The 20,602-nt window shown below is 48.1% G+C and overlaps 1 protein-coding gene and 1 non-coding gene across 3 annotated transcripts in view; both read right to left on the reverse strand.

Annotated features, from left to right (window-relative positions):
* The window catches only part of LOC100073971 (store-operated calcium entry regulator STIMATE), a 99,438-nt gene extending 80,742 nt beyond the window's left edge, over positions 1-18,696 (reverse strand). Inside the window, exon 1 of one of the 2 annotated variants that reach the window (XM_029051318.2) lies at positions 18,379-18,696. In XM_029051318.2, the coding sequence (XP_028907151.1) occupies positions 18,379-18,547 (169 nt within the window). In that variant the 5' untranslated portion in view covers positions 18,548-18,696. The remainder of the gene's footprint in view (positions 1-18,378) is intronic. The other variant, XM_029051316.2, reaches the window with a different exon arrangement.
* LOC114807023 lies at positions 10,098-10,183 on the reverse strand. Its single transcript, XR_003755076.1, has one exon. It is a non-coding gene; the product is annotated as a small nucleolar RNA SNORD62 (small nucleolar RNA).
* Positions 18,697-20,602: the final 1,906 nt, after the last annotated feature.

A 20,602-nucleotide genomic window follows, 5' to 3' on the forward strand; every position in this document is an offset into this window, starting at 1 on the left:
TTGATGGATTGATTGAGCAACAGCCAAACCGCCTAATTCAAGACAGGATCGGTGCACTCCAAAACTTACAGGTCTCTCCCTGCCACACCAGACCAGAGCCTTAGAAGCAACAGGCAGATCAGAGGAGCTGGCTGGATTCCTTTCAGTTCCTGATACACCCAGCTAATCTGCTTGGGAAATGGCCCTGGCTTTAGCCAGAAATCCCTGTGCCTGCACCTAAAAACATACAATGGGCATCTGGACTTTCCAATAAACACTTGCTGAACAGCAGGAGGCTCAAAATGGTTCTTTGAAAGATTTAACTATTTGAATACCAGTGAATTATTCATTCCCCCACAAACTGAATCAATATACAAGTGAAAGTAGATTAATAAACCATTTAATATTCACATTCACTTTACCATCATGCCCAAGGTCACAGATTATTTTAATAATTGATTGGGAGATGGAATGATAAAAGCAGGGGCTTAGACATTAGATGCATTCATTTTAGTCCAACAGCATCCTCAAATTATAGTGCATGATCCTACAATTCACCGTGCTTTCTTTTGCCTATTTCCGCATCACCCAAGGTGAGCCTGCCTCACGATTTACAAAGTTTTGAGTTGGAATTCCCACACTGGTCTACCCACTTGCAATCTGAACATGTATGCTGTTGAAGAAATATATTTCCTACTTCCTCTAGACCGTAAGCTCACTGTAGGCAGGGAATGCGACCGCCACTTATTATTGTATCGTACTCTCCCAAACGCTTAGGACAGTGCTCTGCGCACAGTAAGCGCTCAATAAATACGACGATCAATTATGCGCATGGCTATGCTTCAAAACTAGTAGCTTGGCTCTGGCTTGCTTCTTCGTGTCCTACTGCACCCTAGTTTAGTTGGTGCATAAGCAAGACTAGAGATCTGACAGCTTCTCCGTGAAATGCTATTTTTACTCAGGCTCAAATATTTGAGGTTTTCAAGTAGATTCCCACACACCTCCTGGAATTGGCTATTCAGAACATCTTTCCCCCTCTGCCAGAAAGGATCCAGCTATCAAAAGCCTCCAAAAGAGTTATTTCTGAATGCCCCTTATGTCACCGAACTTTCAGGGACAGGGAAATGTGGAACACGCCAAGTATCCAGAACGAATTCTCAGAACAATTTCGGGGCAAGAAACAGCTGCAGGGCATGAAAGAGCAATGTCATCAGGAATCCACCATCCTTAATGGCCCCCTCAATTCACTGTAATTCTAAGATATTCAGAGTAACAACTTAACAGGAGGAGGACTAGGAAAACATACCATCACTGCTCCTGAGAAGCAGGTTAAGAGCATGAGTCTGGGAACCAGGAGGCCTGGGTTCTAATCCCAGCTCCACCATTTGCCTTCTGTGTGGCCTCAGGCAAACTCCCATAACTTCTTAGTGCCCAGTTTCCTCATCTGTAAAAGGGGGATTAGATTCGCCTATTCTCTCTCCTACTTAGATCAGACTGTGTCCCATCTGCATCTACTCCAGCACTCAGTACAGTGCTTGGGACAGAGGGATGATATGCTTGCGGCCTTGGATCACAGGGAGGATGGTGGCGATGTTGTCAACTGAGAGGGGGCCGTTGGGAGGAAAGCGAAGAAGATGCAAAGTTCAATTTGGGACATGAGGAGTTTGAGGTCTTAGAGGAAACGAACGATTGGATAACAGGGGAGAGGCTGTGGTCCCTTGTACTCCAGTAAACTGAGTAAGCACAACTTCACTTCACTTCTCTGTGCCTCAGTTACCTCATCTGTAAAATGGGGATTAAGACTGTGAGCCCCACGTGGGACAACCTGATTCCCCTGTGTCTACCCCAGCGCTTAGAACAGTGCTCGGCACAAAGTAAGTGCTTAACAAATACCAACATTATTAACTTGGGAATTTCTGGCGGGTCAGCAACAGGGGCTAGTTCTCACTTCCCAGTCACCCTGAGCAATAATTTAACAAGGTTGAGGGAAGCAGGGGGCGAAACAAATAATAATAATAATTATAGTATCTGTTAAGCACTTACTTTGTGCCAGGCACTGTTCTAAGCACCAGGATGGATAAAAGCAAGTCGGGTAGGACACAATCCCTGTCCCACGTAGGGCTCACAGTCACAATCCCCATTTTACAGATGAGGTAACTGAGGCACAGAGAAGTGACTTGCCCAAGGTCACACAGCAGACGATGTGCACTCTGTTCTTGGGACACAATCTTGCAGTGAAGAGGTACAGCTGAAATTGAGTGCCTACTGACTGCTAGGCATTGTTTTAAGCACTTAGGAGAGTCCAGGAGTGGCAAGAAATACATTTCCGGACTTGAAGGAGCTAACAATCCAGTGGGGGAGACGGACAAAAATAATTTCTAAGTGGCAAAAGCTCCTTGTGGGCAGGGAATGTGACTGTTTATTACTGTATTGTACTCTCCCAAGCCCTTAGTACAGTGCTCTCCACAAAGTAAGAGCTCATTAAATACCACTGACTAAGGTACAGTTGGATGAACTAGGGAGGAACACGTCAATCACTAGTTGGGCACCTGTGTGCAGAATACTTGGGAAAACACAGTGCTCTGCACACAATAAGCTCTCCATAAATGACTGGTACTACAGAATTAGTAGACACGATCCCTGACCTCCTCGAGGAGCTTGCAATTTAATGGGGCAGGCAGACACTAAAAAAATTACAGAGGCGGGAGCAATAAAGACACATGCCCAAGTGTTACAAGGAGGTTGTGAGTGCTTCCGTTGTGTTCATTCATCATATTTATTAAGCGCTTACAGTATGCAGAGCCCTGCACTAAGCACTTGGGAGAGTACAATATAAACTGAAACATTCCTTGCCCACAACGAGCTTACAGTGCTGGAGTTCTATAAAGCAGCAATTAGGTGCAGCCCTGCCTTGAGGCAGGAGACTGAACTAAATGACTTCTTTGAAGGCCTTTCAGTTCGGGTAGTGGCCTCTAGTTTATCATTATCCAGCAGCTGGAACTTCCTCTCCGATACTGACAAAAATCTCTCGGAGGGTGGGATACTGAAATTCCTATCAGTAATCACGTCACCTTGATTTTCACCCTCTTCTGAATTATTTGTGATGACTAAGAACTGCAAGATGAAATATTGTCTTACGAGTGTTGATCATGTTTAAATTTTAAACTTTAAATGACTTACTAAGCATGCCGGTAATGAAACATCATGAATATTCTAGTGCTGCCAAATGTAGCATCCTGTTTTCCCCCCCATCAGTGTCTGTTGAGCCGTCATGACTATGGAAGAGTTTCTTGAGTCATTTTAGCTATGAAATCCTGCACCTGAGCAGTTAAAGGTGAGTCTTCCTCAGTTCTGGTCACTAATGGTAAATCCCAGATAATGGGCTACTGGATGAAATTAAATTATTATTATTATTATTATTATTATTAATAGTGCTTAAGCGCTTACTATGTACTAAGCACTGGGGGAGATACAAGCTCATCAGGTTGGATACAGTCCCTGTCCCACATGGGGCTCACAATCTGAACCCTCCATTTTACAGATGAGGGAACTGAGGCCCAGAGAAGTGAAGCGACTCACCCGAGGTCACACAGAAGACAAGTGGTGGAGTCAAGATTAGAACCCATGACCTTTTGATTTCCAGGCCCGGGCTCTAGCCACTAACTAGGCCATGCTGCTTCCAAAGCAATCAGAAGGGCCCCAAATAATTTGATAGGCAAAGTATTTTTCCTAGAATGGTTGGATTTGTCACTCCACTGTTATCAGCATTAGCATTTGAGCTGTATTGGGTATCAAAGATTTTTACAAGGTGCTTTGGAGACAGCGGAAGAAGCAGCATCATGGTCTAGTGGACAGAGCCCAGGCCTGGGAGTCAGAAGGACCTGGGTTCTAATCCTGGCTCTGCCACTTGTTTGTTATATGAGACCTTGGGCAAGTTACTTCACTTCTTTGTTCCTCAGCTACCTCCATCTGTAAAATGGGGATTAAGACTGTGAGCCCCATGTGGGACAGGGACTGTGTCCACTATGATTACACTGTATCTACCACAGGGCTTAGAAGAGTGCTTGACACATAGTAAGCGCTTAAATACCACAATTATTACTGGTGATCCTATCCTTGACCTCAATTTTACAGTCTAATGGAAGGAAAGTGCTCAATACATACTGAACCCCTCCACTGTAATTTTCATCTGGACTGTAAACTCGTTGTGGGCAGGTAATGTGTGTTTATTGTTATACTGTACTCTCCCAAGCACTTAGTACATTGCTCCACCCACAGTAAGCATTCAGTACGACTGAATGAATGAATTTTGCTCTCATTAAAGCATGGAAGTGATCACCTGACCTTTGATGAAGCTACTTTGTGATAGCTATGTTGGTGGTTTTCCCCAGCTAGTGACTTGATCCCTCAGCCAGCATTAAACATTCCCTACCTGGTTACGTATAGGTGGCCCTCACCTGCAATTTAGGCATTCCTGCAGTCTTCTGAAATATTCATTTCATGGATCATGAGACTTATGACTTAAGGTCTGCTGAGACCAGTCCTGAATGTGCCCTCCAACTCACAGAGAATGAAAGTAAGAACTGACAGCCCTCCCCCAAGCTTCCTCTTGTGTATTGCCCCATCTACATCCCTAAGGATTGACTTTAGGAAGGGAATTAATACAGATCATTTGGCTGTTTGATACTAGAGCAGAAAGTAATGTACCCAAATCCATAAGGCTTCAGAAAACCCCCAAAATAATGATCCTGAGGCTAATTCGGGTCACGGAAAGTTTGGATAACTATGCATAATTGGGTTCGAGATGTCGACCCCAGTGGTTTAGTTTTATGACCTTTCTGTTATAACAATGCCAACCAGCCTTTGTTAGAATAATTGAGCTGCAGAAGAATCAGCTTCTGTTAAATTCAGTTATGGTAAATTTCTTAGCCTTTCAGAACACTGAGGACCTACAGTGTGCTGAGAGTTATAATGGGCACCTGGGAACACGCAACAGAATCGAGATGCTCGAATGGGAGATAAGCAAACACAAATGGCCAAACGTGCAGTAGGGCAAAGAGTAAGAGCGTAGATACGAATGACAAAAAGAAGAAATTAAACATACAGAAGCTATACGCAGAAGTACTAGGGAAGTTAAGGCAGGATGACCGGGAAGGTGTGCGGGCTGGGGAGGGGGGAAGGGTTCTCAACTGCTTATTATTATTAAGAAGGGTATCTGTTTTTTTCCTCTTCAGGAAACTTAGAGTTAGGAGTGTCAGTGGCTTATCCAAGGGCACCCATTCAGGCAGCAACGCTTTCACAGCCTAAGGAGTGAAGGGAGTGGTTCTAACCACTGATCTTATTGCCCAGTTATACCAAGGGCTAATAGTCAAGGAGGTTAATAACTCAAAGTCTGGGCTGTCACTGAGACGATCAAGCATACTGTGGGCAGAGCACTGTACTAAGCACTTAGGGGAGTTTGATATAACAGAGTTGGTAGAAGGGCTCCCAGCTCACAACAAGCTTACAGTCTAGAGGGGGAAACAGGTATTAACATAAGTTACAGATATGCACAAGTGCTCTGGAGTTGAAGGTGGGGTGAATAAAGGGAGCAAATCCAGGTGCAAGGGTGAGGCGGAAGGGAGTGGGAGAAGAGGAAGTGAAGGTTTAGTTGGGGAAAGGCCTCTTGGAAATGTGCTTTTAATAAGGCTTTGAAAGTAGGGGAGAGTGGTGGTTTATCAGATATGATCAGGGAGGGTGTTCCAGGCCGGAGGCAGGATGCGGAGGAGAGGTTGGTAGCCAGATAGACGAGATTGAGGTACAGCGAGCAGGTTGGCATTAGGAGAGAGGTGTGTGGGCTGGGTCGTAGTAGGAAATCAGCGAGGAGCAAGGTGAGTGAGTGCTTTTAAGTGAATGGTAAGGAGTTTCTGTTTGATGTGGAGGTGGAAAGGCAACCACTGGAGATTGAGGAGTGGAAAAACCCGGACAGAACAATTTTGCAGAAAAATGATTCATGCAGTCCATGCTTAACTATGGACTGGAGTGGGAAAGACAGGAGCCAGGAAGGTCAGTAAGGATGCTGATGCAGTAACCAAGGTGGGATAGAATAAGTGCTTGGGATTAATGGGTTTGGATGGAGAGGAAATCGTGGATTTTAGCGATGCTGTGAAGAGTGAACCCAAGGATTTGGTGTCAGATTCAACACGTGGGTTGAAAGAGAGATGAGGTGAGGATAACGCCAAGGTTTTGGGCTTGTGTGACAGGGAGGGTGGTGGTGCTGTCTACAGTGATGGGAAAGTCATGGGAGAGATAGGGTTTGGGTGGGAAGATGCGGAGCTCTGTTTTGAACATTGTAAATTTGAGGTGTCGATGGGAAATCCAAGTAGAGATGCCCTGAAGGCAGGAGGAGATACAAGACTGCAGAGAAGCAGATAGATCAGGACTGGAGACGTAGATTTGGGAATCATCTGCATAGAGATGGTAGTTGAAGCCATGGGAGGAAATGAGTTTTCCAAGGAAGTGGGTGCAGATGGGGAATAGAAGGGGACCCAGAACTGTGCCGCAAGGGACACCCACATTTAAGGGGTGGGAGGCAGAGGGGGAACCCACAGAAGAGACCAAGAATGAGCGGCCAGAGATATAGGAGGAGAACCAGGAGAGGACAGGGTCGGTGAAGCCGAGGTTTGACGACGTTTCCAGGAGAAGGGGGTGGTCCACACTGTCGAAGAAAGCTGAGAAATTAAGGTGGATTAGGACAATCTGGTATGGATTCATTGCTTAAAAAGTATTTGTTGCGAGCTTACATTCTTTATAAGTGATTCACTTAAGAGCACTCGAGTTGGTTTAACTGGCAGATTTTGGAAATTCTGTATTCAAATGGTAGGATCTTAAAAAAAAAACCCCAAAACTTCACTTGATGGAGTATTTAGTGAACTGTAAGCCGAAGCACCCTTGCTTGAAAAATGGAAGTCTCGGGCTCCTCTGCGTAATCAAACTTCTTTTCACAAGCCTGATGGTTGCAGCTAAACCCACTCGCTCTGCAGTTACAGTTCCAACAGGCTTTATCTTGGGCTTCTGAGATCTGAGAGTGAAATAACGGTGGCATATGTTAAGCATTTATGCGCCATGCACTGTACATAGCGCTGGGGTAGATACAAATCTAACCTAAGTCTCCCTCGTGTGAGAGGGAAAGGGGTGAGGTAGAAGCCTCCTGGAGGAACTGGACTGTCACCTGAAGAGGGCCCTTTCCCAGTACTATCCTTGCATCAAGGCTAAAACGGTCCATTTGGAGTGACGCGCGATGGTCGGTTTATCCATCGCGGGCCCAATGGAACACCAAAGCGGATTCAGACTAAGCTCAGTGTTTTCCTTTGAAAATTGGGAGTCTGATCTCAAATGAGTAGTTTCCATCCACAACAGCCAACTTAATAGGATGGAGCCCAGATCTCGGAATAAGATTAAAGAATAATTTTCGGCCGCATTAAAAGTCAGCTACATCAATCTTTCACTTTTTCTCCCCGGAAATTCTCAAAAAGCATTCTGACACACCCAAATGTTGTTGCTGTTGCCCTCTGTGCTAGGGTAGTGAGCCAGCCTGCACAATGCAGTTATGTCACTTACCATTCAGAGCACATAGATTCCCCAATGCTCAGAAGTTACTATTCTAAGACCCACATGGGGGTTGGGGGGGTGAAAAGAAATCACTTTTAGGATGAGGATCGAGCAAAGACTTCTACCCTTGAGGACAAGGTGCTGTGTGATCTATGTTTCTGGGGAAACACGGCAAAGGAGAAACCAAGCTGCAGTCCTTGTCCTCACTGAATTTTTTTTTTTATGGTATTTGTTTAGCACTTCATGCCAGGCACTGTACTAAAGCATTGAGGCAGATATAAGCTAATCACTTTGGACAAAGTCCACATCCCACATGGGGCTCACAGTCCTCCTCCCCATTTTACAGATGAGGTAACAGGCACAGAGAAGCGAAGTGACTTGCCCAAGGTCACACGGCAGAGTCAGGATTAGAACCCAGATCCTTCTGACTCCCAGGCCTGTGCTCTATCCACTAGAAGACGTTGCTTATCATAACCTCCGCCAAACTAATTCTCTTCCCCTCTTCAAAACGCTACTTAGAGCTCACCTCCTCCAAGAGGCCTTCCCAGACTGAGCTCTCCTTTTCCCTCTGCTCCCTCTACACCCCCCCTTCACCTCTCCCCAGCTAACCCTCTTCTCCCCCCTTTCCCTCTGCTCCTCCCCCTCTCCCATCCCATCCCCTCAGCACTGTACTCGTCCCCTCAACTGTATATATCTTCATTACCCTATTTATTTTGTTAATGAGATGTACATCACCTTGATTCTATTTGCTATTGTTTTAATGAGATGTTCTTCCCTTTGACTCTATTTATTGCCATTGTTCTTGTCCGTCCTCCCCCGATTAGACTGTAAGCCCATCAAAGGGCAGGGACTGTCTCTATCTGTTACTGATTTGTACATTCCAAGCGCTTAGTACAGTGCTCTGCACATAGTAAGTCCTCAATAATACTATTGAATGAATGACCTAATGGGGGAGACAATATTGTTGATGATGATGTCATTAAAGTAGACAAGATTCACAAGCGACAGGTATCGAACATCAATACACACTTTACCAAAGAAATGGAGGGCAGGAGGAGGTAAAGCAATTGCAATGCTCAATAGAGGAAATCCAGGAAGGCCTCATGACTGAGGTGGGTTTCTGATTTCATCGAGCAGATGGCTTGATAGATGACCGATCGGCCGGGAGGGCCCACCTCGTCTCTCCCTATCCTCCACCTCAGCCTCATGGGTAGTAAGAGAATTGCTATCCATCTGGTTCGGAAGAATGCAAGATCAAGCAGTGAATCGCAAGTCTAGCAATCAAAAAGCAAGTCCCCAGGAATAGCTGAGAAAATAAGAACTTTAGAAGACTTATCGCCCACACCTGCCCTCACCAATTGTGAAGCCATTGAATGGCCCACCTAATGGCCACGGCCAATGGCAGCCTGAAGAATGACAGTAATGATACTGAGAGTCATATGTTCAATTTCTGAAAACTTTTTGCTCACCGACTGACTTTAATCCCGGCCTCATTTCTTCCTGGCTTTGGGCCTTTCAGGGCTGTCAGAGAAAGCTCTGCCACTTTCCCAATGTTATTAGGCTATAAGCTGTTGCTGAATGCTCTGAAGAGCACCTGGTATTTGATAGCCAGCCACTCGACATTCAATCAATTATTGGCTTCAGCTGTTAAGCGATGAAGGGGCCAGATTTCTCTCACTGTCTCACCACCTCCCCCCTTCTCCCCAGCAGATGTGATTGCTGATGTTCAAAAAAGCAACTGGAGCACACTCATCATTCCAAAGTATTCATTTGTTAGTGAAGCGTTTATTTTCTGGGAAATCAGAAAAAACAGGAAAGTATTCCATCATCTTCATTTGAAATGGAAGGACTGTAGACCCATGGAAGGGAGCATGAAAGGTTGCCACTGGTTGTAATTCATTATAAGATTTCCTTGACTTGGAATTTAAGGGTGGTCGGAGGCCTTAATTAAAAAGAAAAAGTTTCAGCCTAAATGCTTTCTTGGCTTTTTTATACTCTCCAAGAAAACTACTACTCAAGTTGACCTTTCTTTAAAAACCGGCTTAGCAAATAGCATTAACTTCTTCCCTCCAGGAGATATTCCCTAACTTATTTCCACCAGTCATAACCCCCAGCAGCCACTCTTATAAACACTTATGTTTCAATTTAGGCACTTCTTGATTAACTTCAACCAGCCTCCTGTTTCTCACCCCTCAAGTCCATTCTTCACTCTGCTGCCCGGATCATTTTTCTACAAAAACCTCTCAGGACACATTTCCCCACTCATCAAGAAACTCCAATGGCGCTCTTGCTCTATCCACTAGATCTTGCTGCTTCTTTGAAGAGGTGGAGGACTCCACGCAAGGTACGCTCAACGTGCTCAACTGGTGATCTGAGGCAACAGACCCTGCGATCAGGAAAGGGCCTATACCCGTCTTGCAGAGAAACATTTACAGGAGGAATTGACCTGACTACCTTGCTTCCCTAGTCTCTAATTCCATACATCTTTAAGAATCCAGAGTGTAGGCAAGAAAAGATCAGTCTTCAAGTCTCTCAGTCACACATCTCTTCATTTGCCCTTCTTTGGAATGCACAGTGGAGGGTCAGAAGGATCTATTGGAACACATCATAGAGACGCGGTGTGAAATTTTTATGCCCTGGATTCAAAAGTGATCTTTGTGCCAAATCAAAGGGTATGTAGGACTCATCCAAAGGAGACCCAGAGGTCCTTCGTCCAGCAGCATGGCTTAGCGGAAAGAGCCCGGGCTTGGGAGTCAGAGGTCGTGGGTTCTAATCCCAGCTCCGCCACTTGTCAGCTGTGTGACTCTGGCCAAGTCACTTCACTTCTCTGTGCCTCCCTTACCTCATCTGTAAAATGGGTATTAAGACTGTGAGCCCCATGTGGGACAACCTGATTACGCTGTATCTACCCCAGGGTTTAGAACAGTGCTTAACACATAGTAAGCACTTAACTACCAGCATTATTATTATTAAACAAAAATTCCTCATCATTGGCTTTGAAGTTCTCCATCACCTTGCCCTCTCCTACCTCACCTTGCTACTCTCCTACTCAACCCAGCCCACACACTTCGCTCCTCTAACACCAACCTTCTCACCGTACCTCAATCTCGTTTATCTCGCCACCGACCCCTTGCCCATGTCCTGTCTCTGGCCTGGAACACCCTCCCTCCTCAAATCCAACAATTACTCTCCCCCCTGCTTCAAAGTCTCATTGAAGGCACAACTCCTCCAAGAGGCCTTCCCTAAGCCCTCCTCTCCTCTTCTCCCACTCCTTTCTGCATCACCCCAACTTGCTCCCTTTATTCATCCCCTCTCCCAGCCCCACAGCACTTATGTACATATCTGAAATTTGTCTCCCTCACTAGACTGTAAGCTCATCTGGGCATGTCACTCCCCTTCTTAAACAACTCCAGTGGTTGCCTATCAACCTCCGCTCCAAACAAAAACTCCTCACTCTAGGCTTCGAGGCTCTACATCACCTTGCCCCTTCCTACCTCTCCTCCCTTCTCTCTTTCTACCGCCCACCCCGCACGCTCCGCTCCTCCGCCGCCCACCTCCTCACCGTCCCTCGGTCTCGCCTATCCCGCCGTCGACCCCTGGGCCACGTCCTCCCGCGGTCCTGGAACGCCCTCCCTCCTCACCTCCGCCAAACTGATTCTCTTCCCCTCTTCAAAACCCTACTTAAAACTCACCTCCTCCAAGAGGTCTTCCCAGACTGAGCTCCTCTTCTCCCTCTACTTCCTCTACCACTCCCCCTTCACCTCTCCACAGCTTAACCCTCTTTTCCCCCCATTTCCCTCTGCTCCTCCCCCTCTCCCTTCCCATCCCCTCAGCACTGTACTCGTCCACTCAACTGTATATATTTTCATTACCCTATTTTATTAAAACATCGCCTCGATTCTATTTAGTTGCCATTGTTTTTACGAGATGTTCTTCCCCTCGACTCTATTTATTGCCATCGTTCTCGTCTGTCCGTCTCCCTCGATTAGACCGTAAGCCCTTCAAACGGCAGGGACTGTCTCTATCTGTTGCCGACTTGTTCATTCCAAGCGCTTAGTACAGTGCTCTGCACATAGTAAGCGCTCAATAAATACTATTGAATGAATGAATGAATGCATATACTGTTATATTGTATTCTCCCAAGCACTACAGTGCTCTCCACACAGTAAGTGCTCAAATACGATTGAATGAATACCCTAGCACTTAGACAAGTGCTTGACACATAGCAAGTGCTTAACAAATACCATAATTACTCATGTATTTATTTTCTCAAATCCTGCTGTTGTCCATCCTGTGGTCCTCCAGTTCCCACTGTATGTACTCAATTTACACCTCTCACCCCTTCATTAGCTCTTCGAAGGCTGGGACCATGTTTTTTTTAACCTTTGTTCTGGCAAAAACCTAGTACAGTTCTCTGCACACAGTAGGCAGTCATTAAATATCACTGACCGAATGGACCACAGAAGGCCGAAGCCTGTATTTTACTCCCCCAAGCGCTCAGTACAGTGCTCTGCACACAGTAAGCGCTCAATATGACTGAATTGAGAATTTTGTAAGTTCCATCATCAGTAGGATGTAGGGCCATAAAGATTTTAGGGCCCACAAAAAAGTGGTCTGATTTCCAAAGGACAGTGGAACGACATGTCATCGACCTGTTCAGGTATCACTAATAACAAAGTCTACCCACCAAATGCAACACAAGACAATAGGAGCAATGGTAATCGAGCCCCTTCTCTGACACAGCACTCTATTAGAGAGCTTGGGACACTACGATAATAGCAAAATAGTAGCCACTGCCTGCCCACAAGCAGTTTACAATCTATGGCAGTAGACAGACATACAAAATTTAGAAATAGTGGGAGAAGGAAGAAGAATAAGGATCAGATACAGAGCAGAATGAATATGCCACGATGAAATATCAAAAGAAATCACGGCAAGCGCATGTATACCCAAGGCCTGAGGATGGGCATAAAAGCCCAAGTGCTAGAGGTGGCCGTTGGGTGGCTACAATTTGGGGTGTCGGGAATTAATTAGGGATAATAATAATGGCAAGTTAACCGCTTGCTAGATGTCAAGCACTGTCCTAAGCGCTGGGGACGAGACACAAGGTAATCAGGCCGTCCCACATGGGGCTCACAATCTTGATCCCCATTTTACAGATAAGGTGAGTCACAGAGAAGTTAAATGACTTGCTCAGAGTCACACGGCTGACAAGTGACGGAGTCAGGACTAGAACCCATGACTTCTGACTTCCAAGTCCATGTTCTTTCAACTGAGCCACGCTGATGTCTTCCTGGGTGTGCTGGGAGGTTAAAAAGGCTCTCAAGATGGAGAGGGAGCTGGTCTTGCAGATTTGGCGAGGGGCAGGGTGAAGGGAGAGGGGACGTTCGAGACTGGGAGACCAGCGTGAGCGTGGCGTCAGCGAGGTATGCTTGGGAGGAATAATAATAATGTTGGTACTTGTTAAGCGCTTACTATGTGCCGAGCACTGTTCTAAGCACTAGGGTAGAGAGTAATCAGGTTGTCCCACGTGGGGCTCACAGTCTTAATGCCCATTTAACAGTTGAGGTAACTGAGGCCCCAAGAAGTGAAGTGACTTGCCCAAAGTCACACAGCTGACAGGTGGCAGAGCCGGGACTAGAACCCGTGGCCTCTGACTCCTAAACCCGGGCTCCTTCCACTGAGCCACGCTGCTTCTCTGGAATTAGCTGCAGAGTACAGGGTCAGGAGAATCCACATGTAAGATGGAGAGAGCTGGTGGTGAGTCTTAAAGCCAGGTTAAGGACTTTTTGTTTTGACAGAGAAAAAGATGTACTGTCTCTGGAAGCTTTTTGAGGAATGGGGAGATGTGCCCCAAGCGACATTTCAAGAAGGTGATTCAGGCAGCCACACGGAGTCTGGACTGAGGGAAGGAGAGGTTGGAAGACTAGTGACGAGGCTATCACAGTAGAAGCAGCATGGCATAGTGGACAGAGCACGGGCCTGGGAGTCACAAGGTGAGGGGTTAATCCCGGCTCTGCCACTTGTCTGCTGTGTGACCTTGGACAAGTCATTTCACTTCTCTGTACCTTATCAGTTACCCCATTTTACAGACGAGGATCAAGACTGTGAGCCCCACATTGGACAGGGACTGTGTCCAATCCACCCCAGCTTAGTACAATGTACTTAGTATAGTGCCTGGCACATAGTAAGCACTCAAATATCATAATTATTATTAGTAGTAGTAGCCTGTGGTGTGAGAGCTTCTTAAGCAACTGTAGTAGACTACAGAAGGGAAAGAACAGGTGACAACTGCTGATCCTAAGAACAAACATACAGAGGGAACTGCCAAACAGCTTCCAGAAAGTAAAGCAACAGCAGCATTACTTAAAGAGGCAGGAACAGCGGGGTGGGTACATGCACGCGCTCGGTCTCTTCTATAAAGTGCCATTTCAAAATTGAAGGACTGGAAAGGGATCGAATGCTTTTGATTTTTGTTCCTTTCTCAAAAGGATCCGATACTTTTCAAATCCACAATGTGACTTGATAAACACGGCCTTATGCCTTGTTCCTCCACATCTGTCACTCGCCTTTGTGAAAGATCCAGATATTTTCCTGAAGAGATCTGTACTCTCCCAAGCGCTTAGTACAGTACCCTGCACACAGTAAGCGCTCAATAAATGCGATCGAATTTCCCTAGCTCAGTAGATATCAGGAGGAGGTGGGGCCCTGCAGGCGAGCAGACACAAATAGTACATGGCGGCAGCAATCGGCTGACTTCTTTGGCAGTCAAGCCATGCGCTCGCACCCTTCAAATTGCTCTGGATTTTGTCATCTTAGTATATTAACGAAACAAATCCCCAAATTGATAACCCAAATCTGCTATTTTTTCTGTTAAGCTGCAGGATGGCACTGCTCATTCAATCAATTTCTAACCCTGGTGTAGAGTTTCAATTTCTACCAAGGAGCTTTGTGGGGGGGAGTCACACCTACCAGCAGCCATTAGCAGCGGTATTTGGGAGTTTGTTTTGGCTCTAGAAGTGGGAAACCCAACAGTTTTAGAAACAAGTCAATTACTTGGCTGAGGTAACTACACATGCACACAGTATCCAAGTGACTCCAAGGCATGGAACAGTTTGAGACGTGAGTTTGGTCTCTGCAAATACAAATCCTCTGAAAACACTCCCCAATTATAGTGAGAGTCCCACCTTCCCCAATTATCAGAGACAGTAAGTGGAAAGCAATGATTTCTTGAGACCAGCTGTCCCTCTCAGCAATCAAGAATAGCTTGGGCATTTTAGCTTCCTGGAAAGGCAAAAGTGATAGCACATGGCCTCTATTTTTTGGCTTTTCACCATCAGGCTACAGAGCAAGTTCTCCAACTGTGTTGTGCAGCGTGCTGGAAATCCATAGGGGAGATTCACCCTGCTGTCATCCTAAACATGTCTGTGTAGTTATCTACAATTCTATTTATAATAATAATAATAACGTTGGTATTTGTTAAGCGCTTACTATGTGCCGAGCACTGTTCTAAGCGCTGGGGTAGACACAGGGGAATCAGGATGTCCCACGTGGGGCTCACAGTCTTAATCCCCATTTTACAGATGAGGTAACTGAGGCACAGAGAAGTTAAGTGACTTGCCCACAGTCACACAGCTGACAAGTGGCAGAGCTGGGATTCAAACTCATGACCTCTGACTCCAAAGCCCGTGCTCTTTCCACTGAGCCACGCTGCTTCTCTATTTATCTATTCTGATGCCCGTCTACTTGGTTTGTTGTCTGTCTCCCCCTTCTAGACTGTGAGCCCGTTGTTGGGTAAGGATTGTCTCTATCTGTTGCCAAACTGTACTTTCCAAGCGCTTAGTACAGTGCTCTGCACACAGTAAGTGCTCAATAAATGAAAGTTTCCCTCTGGGTGGGCTGTCCTCCCTACCAGCTTGTCTTCCAAGAAGTGTCTTCTGGCTGCTTTTCGAAGGGGGCTGCTCTAAGGCTTTCCCATTCTAAAAAAAGGGACTCTTGGGGAAGTGGCTAGGAGCTCCTCCCTCGAAATAATCCAGAGGAATGGGGAAGTTGGAGGGTCAGTGCTGGAGGATACATAAAAATGCACACATCTCCTACCTTGGGTAATAAGAGTAATAACTGTGGTATTTGTTAAGCGCTTACTATGTGGCAGGCACTGTTCTAAGCACTGGGATGGATACAAGCAAATTAGGTTGGACAAAATCCCCATCCAAATGGGGCTCGGAGTTTCCCCCCTTCAAAGCCCTACTGAAGGCTCACCTCCAGGAGGCCTTCCCGGACTAAGCCCCCCTTTTCCTCTGTACCCCATCCCCGTCGTCGACTCGCTCCCTTTGCTCTACCCCCGCCTACCCCCAGCACATCTGTACCTATGTACACAGTTATAATTCTCTTTATTTATATTAACGATGTGTATATGTCCATAATTCTATTTGTTTATATTGATGTTACTGATGTCCGTTTACTTGTTTTGATGCCTGTCTTCCCCCTTCTAGACTGTGAGCCCGGCTGGGCAGGGATTGTCTCTCTTCGTTGTTGACTTGTACTTTCCAAGCACTTAGTACAGTGCTCTGCACACAGTAAGCGCTCAAATACGACTGAATGAATTTTACAGATAACTGAGGCCCAGAGAAGTTGTGACTTGCCCAAGGTCACACAGCAGACAAGTGGTGGAGTCAGGATTAGAACCCAGGTCCTTTTGACTCCCAGACCCGTGCTCCATCCACTAGGCCACGCTGGTGATCACTGTGCCCCTCTCCAGAAGCCCTTTGAAGCATTAAGTCAAGTAACACAATATGAACCAAGGCCACTGAGAAGTTCCACCATTATAACCAGCAGGCATTTCATCAGCGAGCCCTGCCGTAAGAACAGTGGAAAGAGCAACCCTCTAGGAATCAGGAGACCTAGATTCTAATCCAGGTTCTGCCCGTAGCTATCACGGGTAGAGACCGCACGTGCAGTTTGCAATGTGCTACACCCCTGCCCTCCTACTTGCCCGTTGCCCTCTGTACACCATGAGGAACAAGACTAACAGGGATGACAGTGTAAGGGACTCTGCGCAAGCCATGAGCTACAATCAATTCCTAATAACGCTAATAACTGTGGTATCTTAAGTACTTACGACGCGCCGCGCGCTGAACTAAGCGATGGGGTAGACGCAAAATAGTTTAAATATTGAATCCCCATTCTGCAGATGAGGCAGCTGGGGCAGAGAAGTGACTTCCCCAGAGCCACAGCAGGCAACTGATGGAGCCAGGATGAGAACCCAGGTCCTCAGACTCTCAAGCCTGGGCTCTTTCCACTAGGCCGAGATGCTCCCTCTGCCAAGTTCTCAAGACCGAGGTCTTCGGACCAAGGCTCATCCATCCGAAGGAAGACTCCATCATTAGTAGAACGGGAAAAAGGAGGAAGTTGGGAAGTACCACTTACCCTTTTTCCTCATTAAGCAGACCAGAGATGGAATAACAACAATCGTGGTATTTGTTAAGCGCTATGTGCCAGGCAGCATACCGGCCTGCTGTGTGACGTTGGGCGGGTCACTTCTCTGTGCTTCAGTTTCCTTATCTGTAAAATAATCCTTATCTGTTCTCCCCCCTTAGACCCAAGTGGGAACTGGGACCTGATCATCTTCTATCCTCCCCAGTGCTTAGTAAAGTGCTTGGCACATAGTAGGTGTTAAATACCCCAGTTATTATTACTGTACCAGGTAAGAGATAGTGCTAATCTCTATCCTGTATCAGTAGCATCTAACAGGGGAGGGCGGGGAAGGACAGACCCCAAAGACAAAAGATAAAGCAAGTCCCAGAGGACCTTCTACAGAAAGATATGATTGTTTTAGGAAACACCAAGCCAAGGGAGAAGCCAAAAATCTACCTCCACCATAATCCAAACAGCATTTCTAATAAGGATTCACACTTCTTTCCCCCCAACTGCGAAGGGGCCAGAGGGAGACGAATCACTACTGGCCAACGAGGCCTCTTCGGGTTTACCGAGGAGGACCCGCCGCCTCTTGGCTGGGGAAGGCCAAAGCCACTTCCAGACCTGCAAAATAACCGAAGGTTTCCGGTCATGTTAACGAGGGGAAAGAACGACTCCCGCACATTGGTGTGAGCACACACTTCTCTTCTAAACCACTAATCTAAGAGTTCTGCAGCCCACAGATCCAAGCTCTAATTGATGATCAGGGCTGGATTTCCAGCTTCCTGAAGAATGCCCGCTGTCCCCTATTTGTCAATGCCATCAACCCAGAGCTCGGTGTCCCACGGTGAAGCCCCGGGTGAACCCTGATTCCCTAGAGACCAAACGTTGACACTCAGCCTCCTCCAGACATCGGCTAAGTAGGCGGAGGAGGAGGAAGAGGGATCAAACCGGGATTGGGGGGGGGGGGGGGGAGAAGGGATGAAGCAAGTCATCAGGGGGTGTGGGTGTATTTGGACGTTAGGGAAGGGCCACGCGCGGAGACGGGCTAGGCGAAACCGATCAGGAGGAAGATGGTACATCAGGGTGGGAGGAAGTCGATTTCGGCAGTTTAGGAGGTGCGGGAAAAGGGACTGGCAGTTGGATCTAGAGGTGGGAGAAGCGCCGCTGAAATCTGAGGCAGGTCCGGGGGGGAAGGATGAGGGATGTTGGGGACCCCCGCTACGTGTCCATCAATCGAGAATTACCGGCGGTGGCCTCGGAGATGCCCGAGTTACCAAGGGAGAGGGTCTCCGGGGCGGGACTCGGGCTCGGAAAGGGGGGGGGGGGAAGGGTTCCCGGGCGAGAGGTAGGAAGGTCAGGGGGTCCCGGCCCCATCGGCCGGTGGGAACTCACGCATTAAGGTGCTGAAGGCCACGACGCCGAGCAGGCCCTGCAGAAAGATGCCGAAGCTGTCCATGAACGCACCGTTCTCGCAACCGCCCTTGCCGGCGGCCCCGGAGGAGGCGGTGGGGGGCGGCCGGCCCGGCAGGCCGCGGCTGGCGTTGCCGGCCGGGCCCTGCATGGCGGGCCGGGCCGAACGGACGGCGGGAAAGACGAAGGCCCGGGCCGACGCGATCCGGACCCCGGGCCGACGCGATCCGGACCCCGCGCCGGGCTTCCTCCGCGCCCCGGCCGCTCCGCTCCGTTCCTCGCCGCTCGTCACGGCGACGTCCGAGCTCGGCGGCCTCTTGGTTGGAGCGGCCGAGGGCGGGAGGCGGGCCTTAGCCGGCCTCTCCCGGCCCGCCACTGGCAACGGGGAGGGAAGGAGGCGGGAGTTGAGCCCGTGGGGCGGAGCGCGCTCGCCCCTTCTCCCCCTCTGCCAAGCGGGACGATCCAGCCCAAGGGGAGAGGGGTCTCCCTGGCCAGAGGGCCAATGCAAAGAAAAGGGGAGAGAGGCGCGGACTCCCTTTCGGGTATTTCCCCCACCCCTACTGGGTGCAGAGCGCTCTCCTGAACTCCCGGGGATGTCCAGAATAAGTACGAAATTTCGATCGTCACGGGAGCTTACCAAGGGGCAAGACTAAAGACATAATAATAGTGTTTAAGCGCTCACTGTGTGCCGAGCAGGGTGGTTCAGTGGAAAGAGCCCGGGCTTGGGAGTCGGAGGTCATGGGTTCTAATCCCAGCTCCGCCACTTGTCAGCTGCGGGACTTGGGGTAAATCCCTTCACTTCTCAGTTCCCTCATCGGGAAAAGGGGGGTGAAGACTGGGACCCCCAAGCGGGACAGCCTGATCGCCTTGTATCCCCCCCCCCCACCCCGGCGCTTAGAAGAGTGCTTGGCACATAGTAAGCGCTTAGCAGACACCATCATCACCGGGGGAAGATACAAGGTAATCACGTTGTCCCACGTGGGGCTCGTAGCCTTCATCCCCATTTCCCAGATGAGGTAACAGAGGCCCAGAGAAGTTAAGTAATAATGTTGGTATTTGTTAAGCGCTTACTATGTGCCGAGCACCGTTCTAAGCGCTGGGGTAGACACAGGGGAATCAGGTTGTCCCACGTGGGGCTCACAGTCTTAATCCCCATTTTACAGATGAGGTATAACTGAGGCACCGAGAAGTGAGGTGGCTTGCCCAAGGTCACACAGCAGACAAGTGGCAGAGTGGGAATTAGAACCCACGTCCTCTGACTCCTTAAGCCCGTGCTCTTGCCAGTGAGCCACACTGCTTCTCTCTTTAGACATAAGTTGGCTAATGCGATGCACCTTGATGCAATCCACTCTCAATTTACCCTCGTTTAGACTTGCTCCAGCCCTTGAAAGTCTGGGAGTGGAGAGATGCACGAGAACGAGGAAATTCATCCCCAAATCAGTTCAAGGGGCGATGAATTCGTTTTCTTTACCTCTCCCCCATCCCGAGTGCTATCTATGACCCTGGGGACTCCAAGCCCTGCCTCAAATTGGTCCCATGTCTTTTGACATGGGTGAGAAACCGCACGGCATAGTGGCGAGGGCACGGGTCTGGGAGGCAGGAGGTCCTGGGTTCTAATCCCTACTCTGCCACTTGTCTGCTGTGGGCCCTTGGGCAAGTTGCTTCACTTCTCTGTTCCTCAGTTACCTCATAGGCAAAAGGGGGATTGAGACTATAAGCCCCACGTGGGACAGGGACTGCGTCCGACCCGATTTGGTTATACCTTTCATTCATTCATTCAATAGTATTTATTGAGCGCTTACTATGTGCAGAACACTATACTAAGCGCTTGGAATGTACAATTCGGCAACAGAAAGAGACAATCCCTGCCCAATGACGGGCTTACAGCCTAATCGGGGGAGACGGACAAAAACAAGACACGATAAATACAATCAAGGGGATGTACACCTCATTAAAATAGGGCAATAAAAATATATCCAAATGAGCACAGTGCTGAGGGGAAGGGAGAGGGGGAGGAGCAGAGGGAAAGGGGCCTTAGATGAGGGGAGGTGAAGGGGGTAAGAGGGAGGGAGCAGAGGGCAGAGGGGGAGCTCAGTCTGGGAAGGCCTCTTGGAGGAGGTGAGCTCTCAGTAGGGCTTTGAAGTGGGGAAAAGAGTTAGTTTGGCGGAGGTGAGGAGGGAGGGCGTTCCAGGACAGCGGGAGGATG

Source organism: Ornithorhynchus anatinus, chromosome X1, assembly GCF_004115215.2.
Source record: "Ornithorhynchus anatinus isolate Pmale09 chromosome X1, mOrnAna1.pri.v4, whole genome shotgun sequence".
In the NCBI taxonomy this organism is placed as follows: Eukaryota; Metazoa; Chordata; class Mammalia; order Monotremata; family Ornithorhynchidae; genus Ornithorhynchus; species Ornithorhynchus anatinus.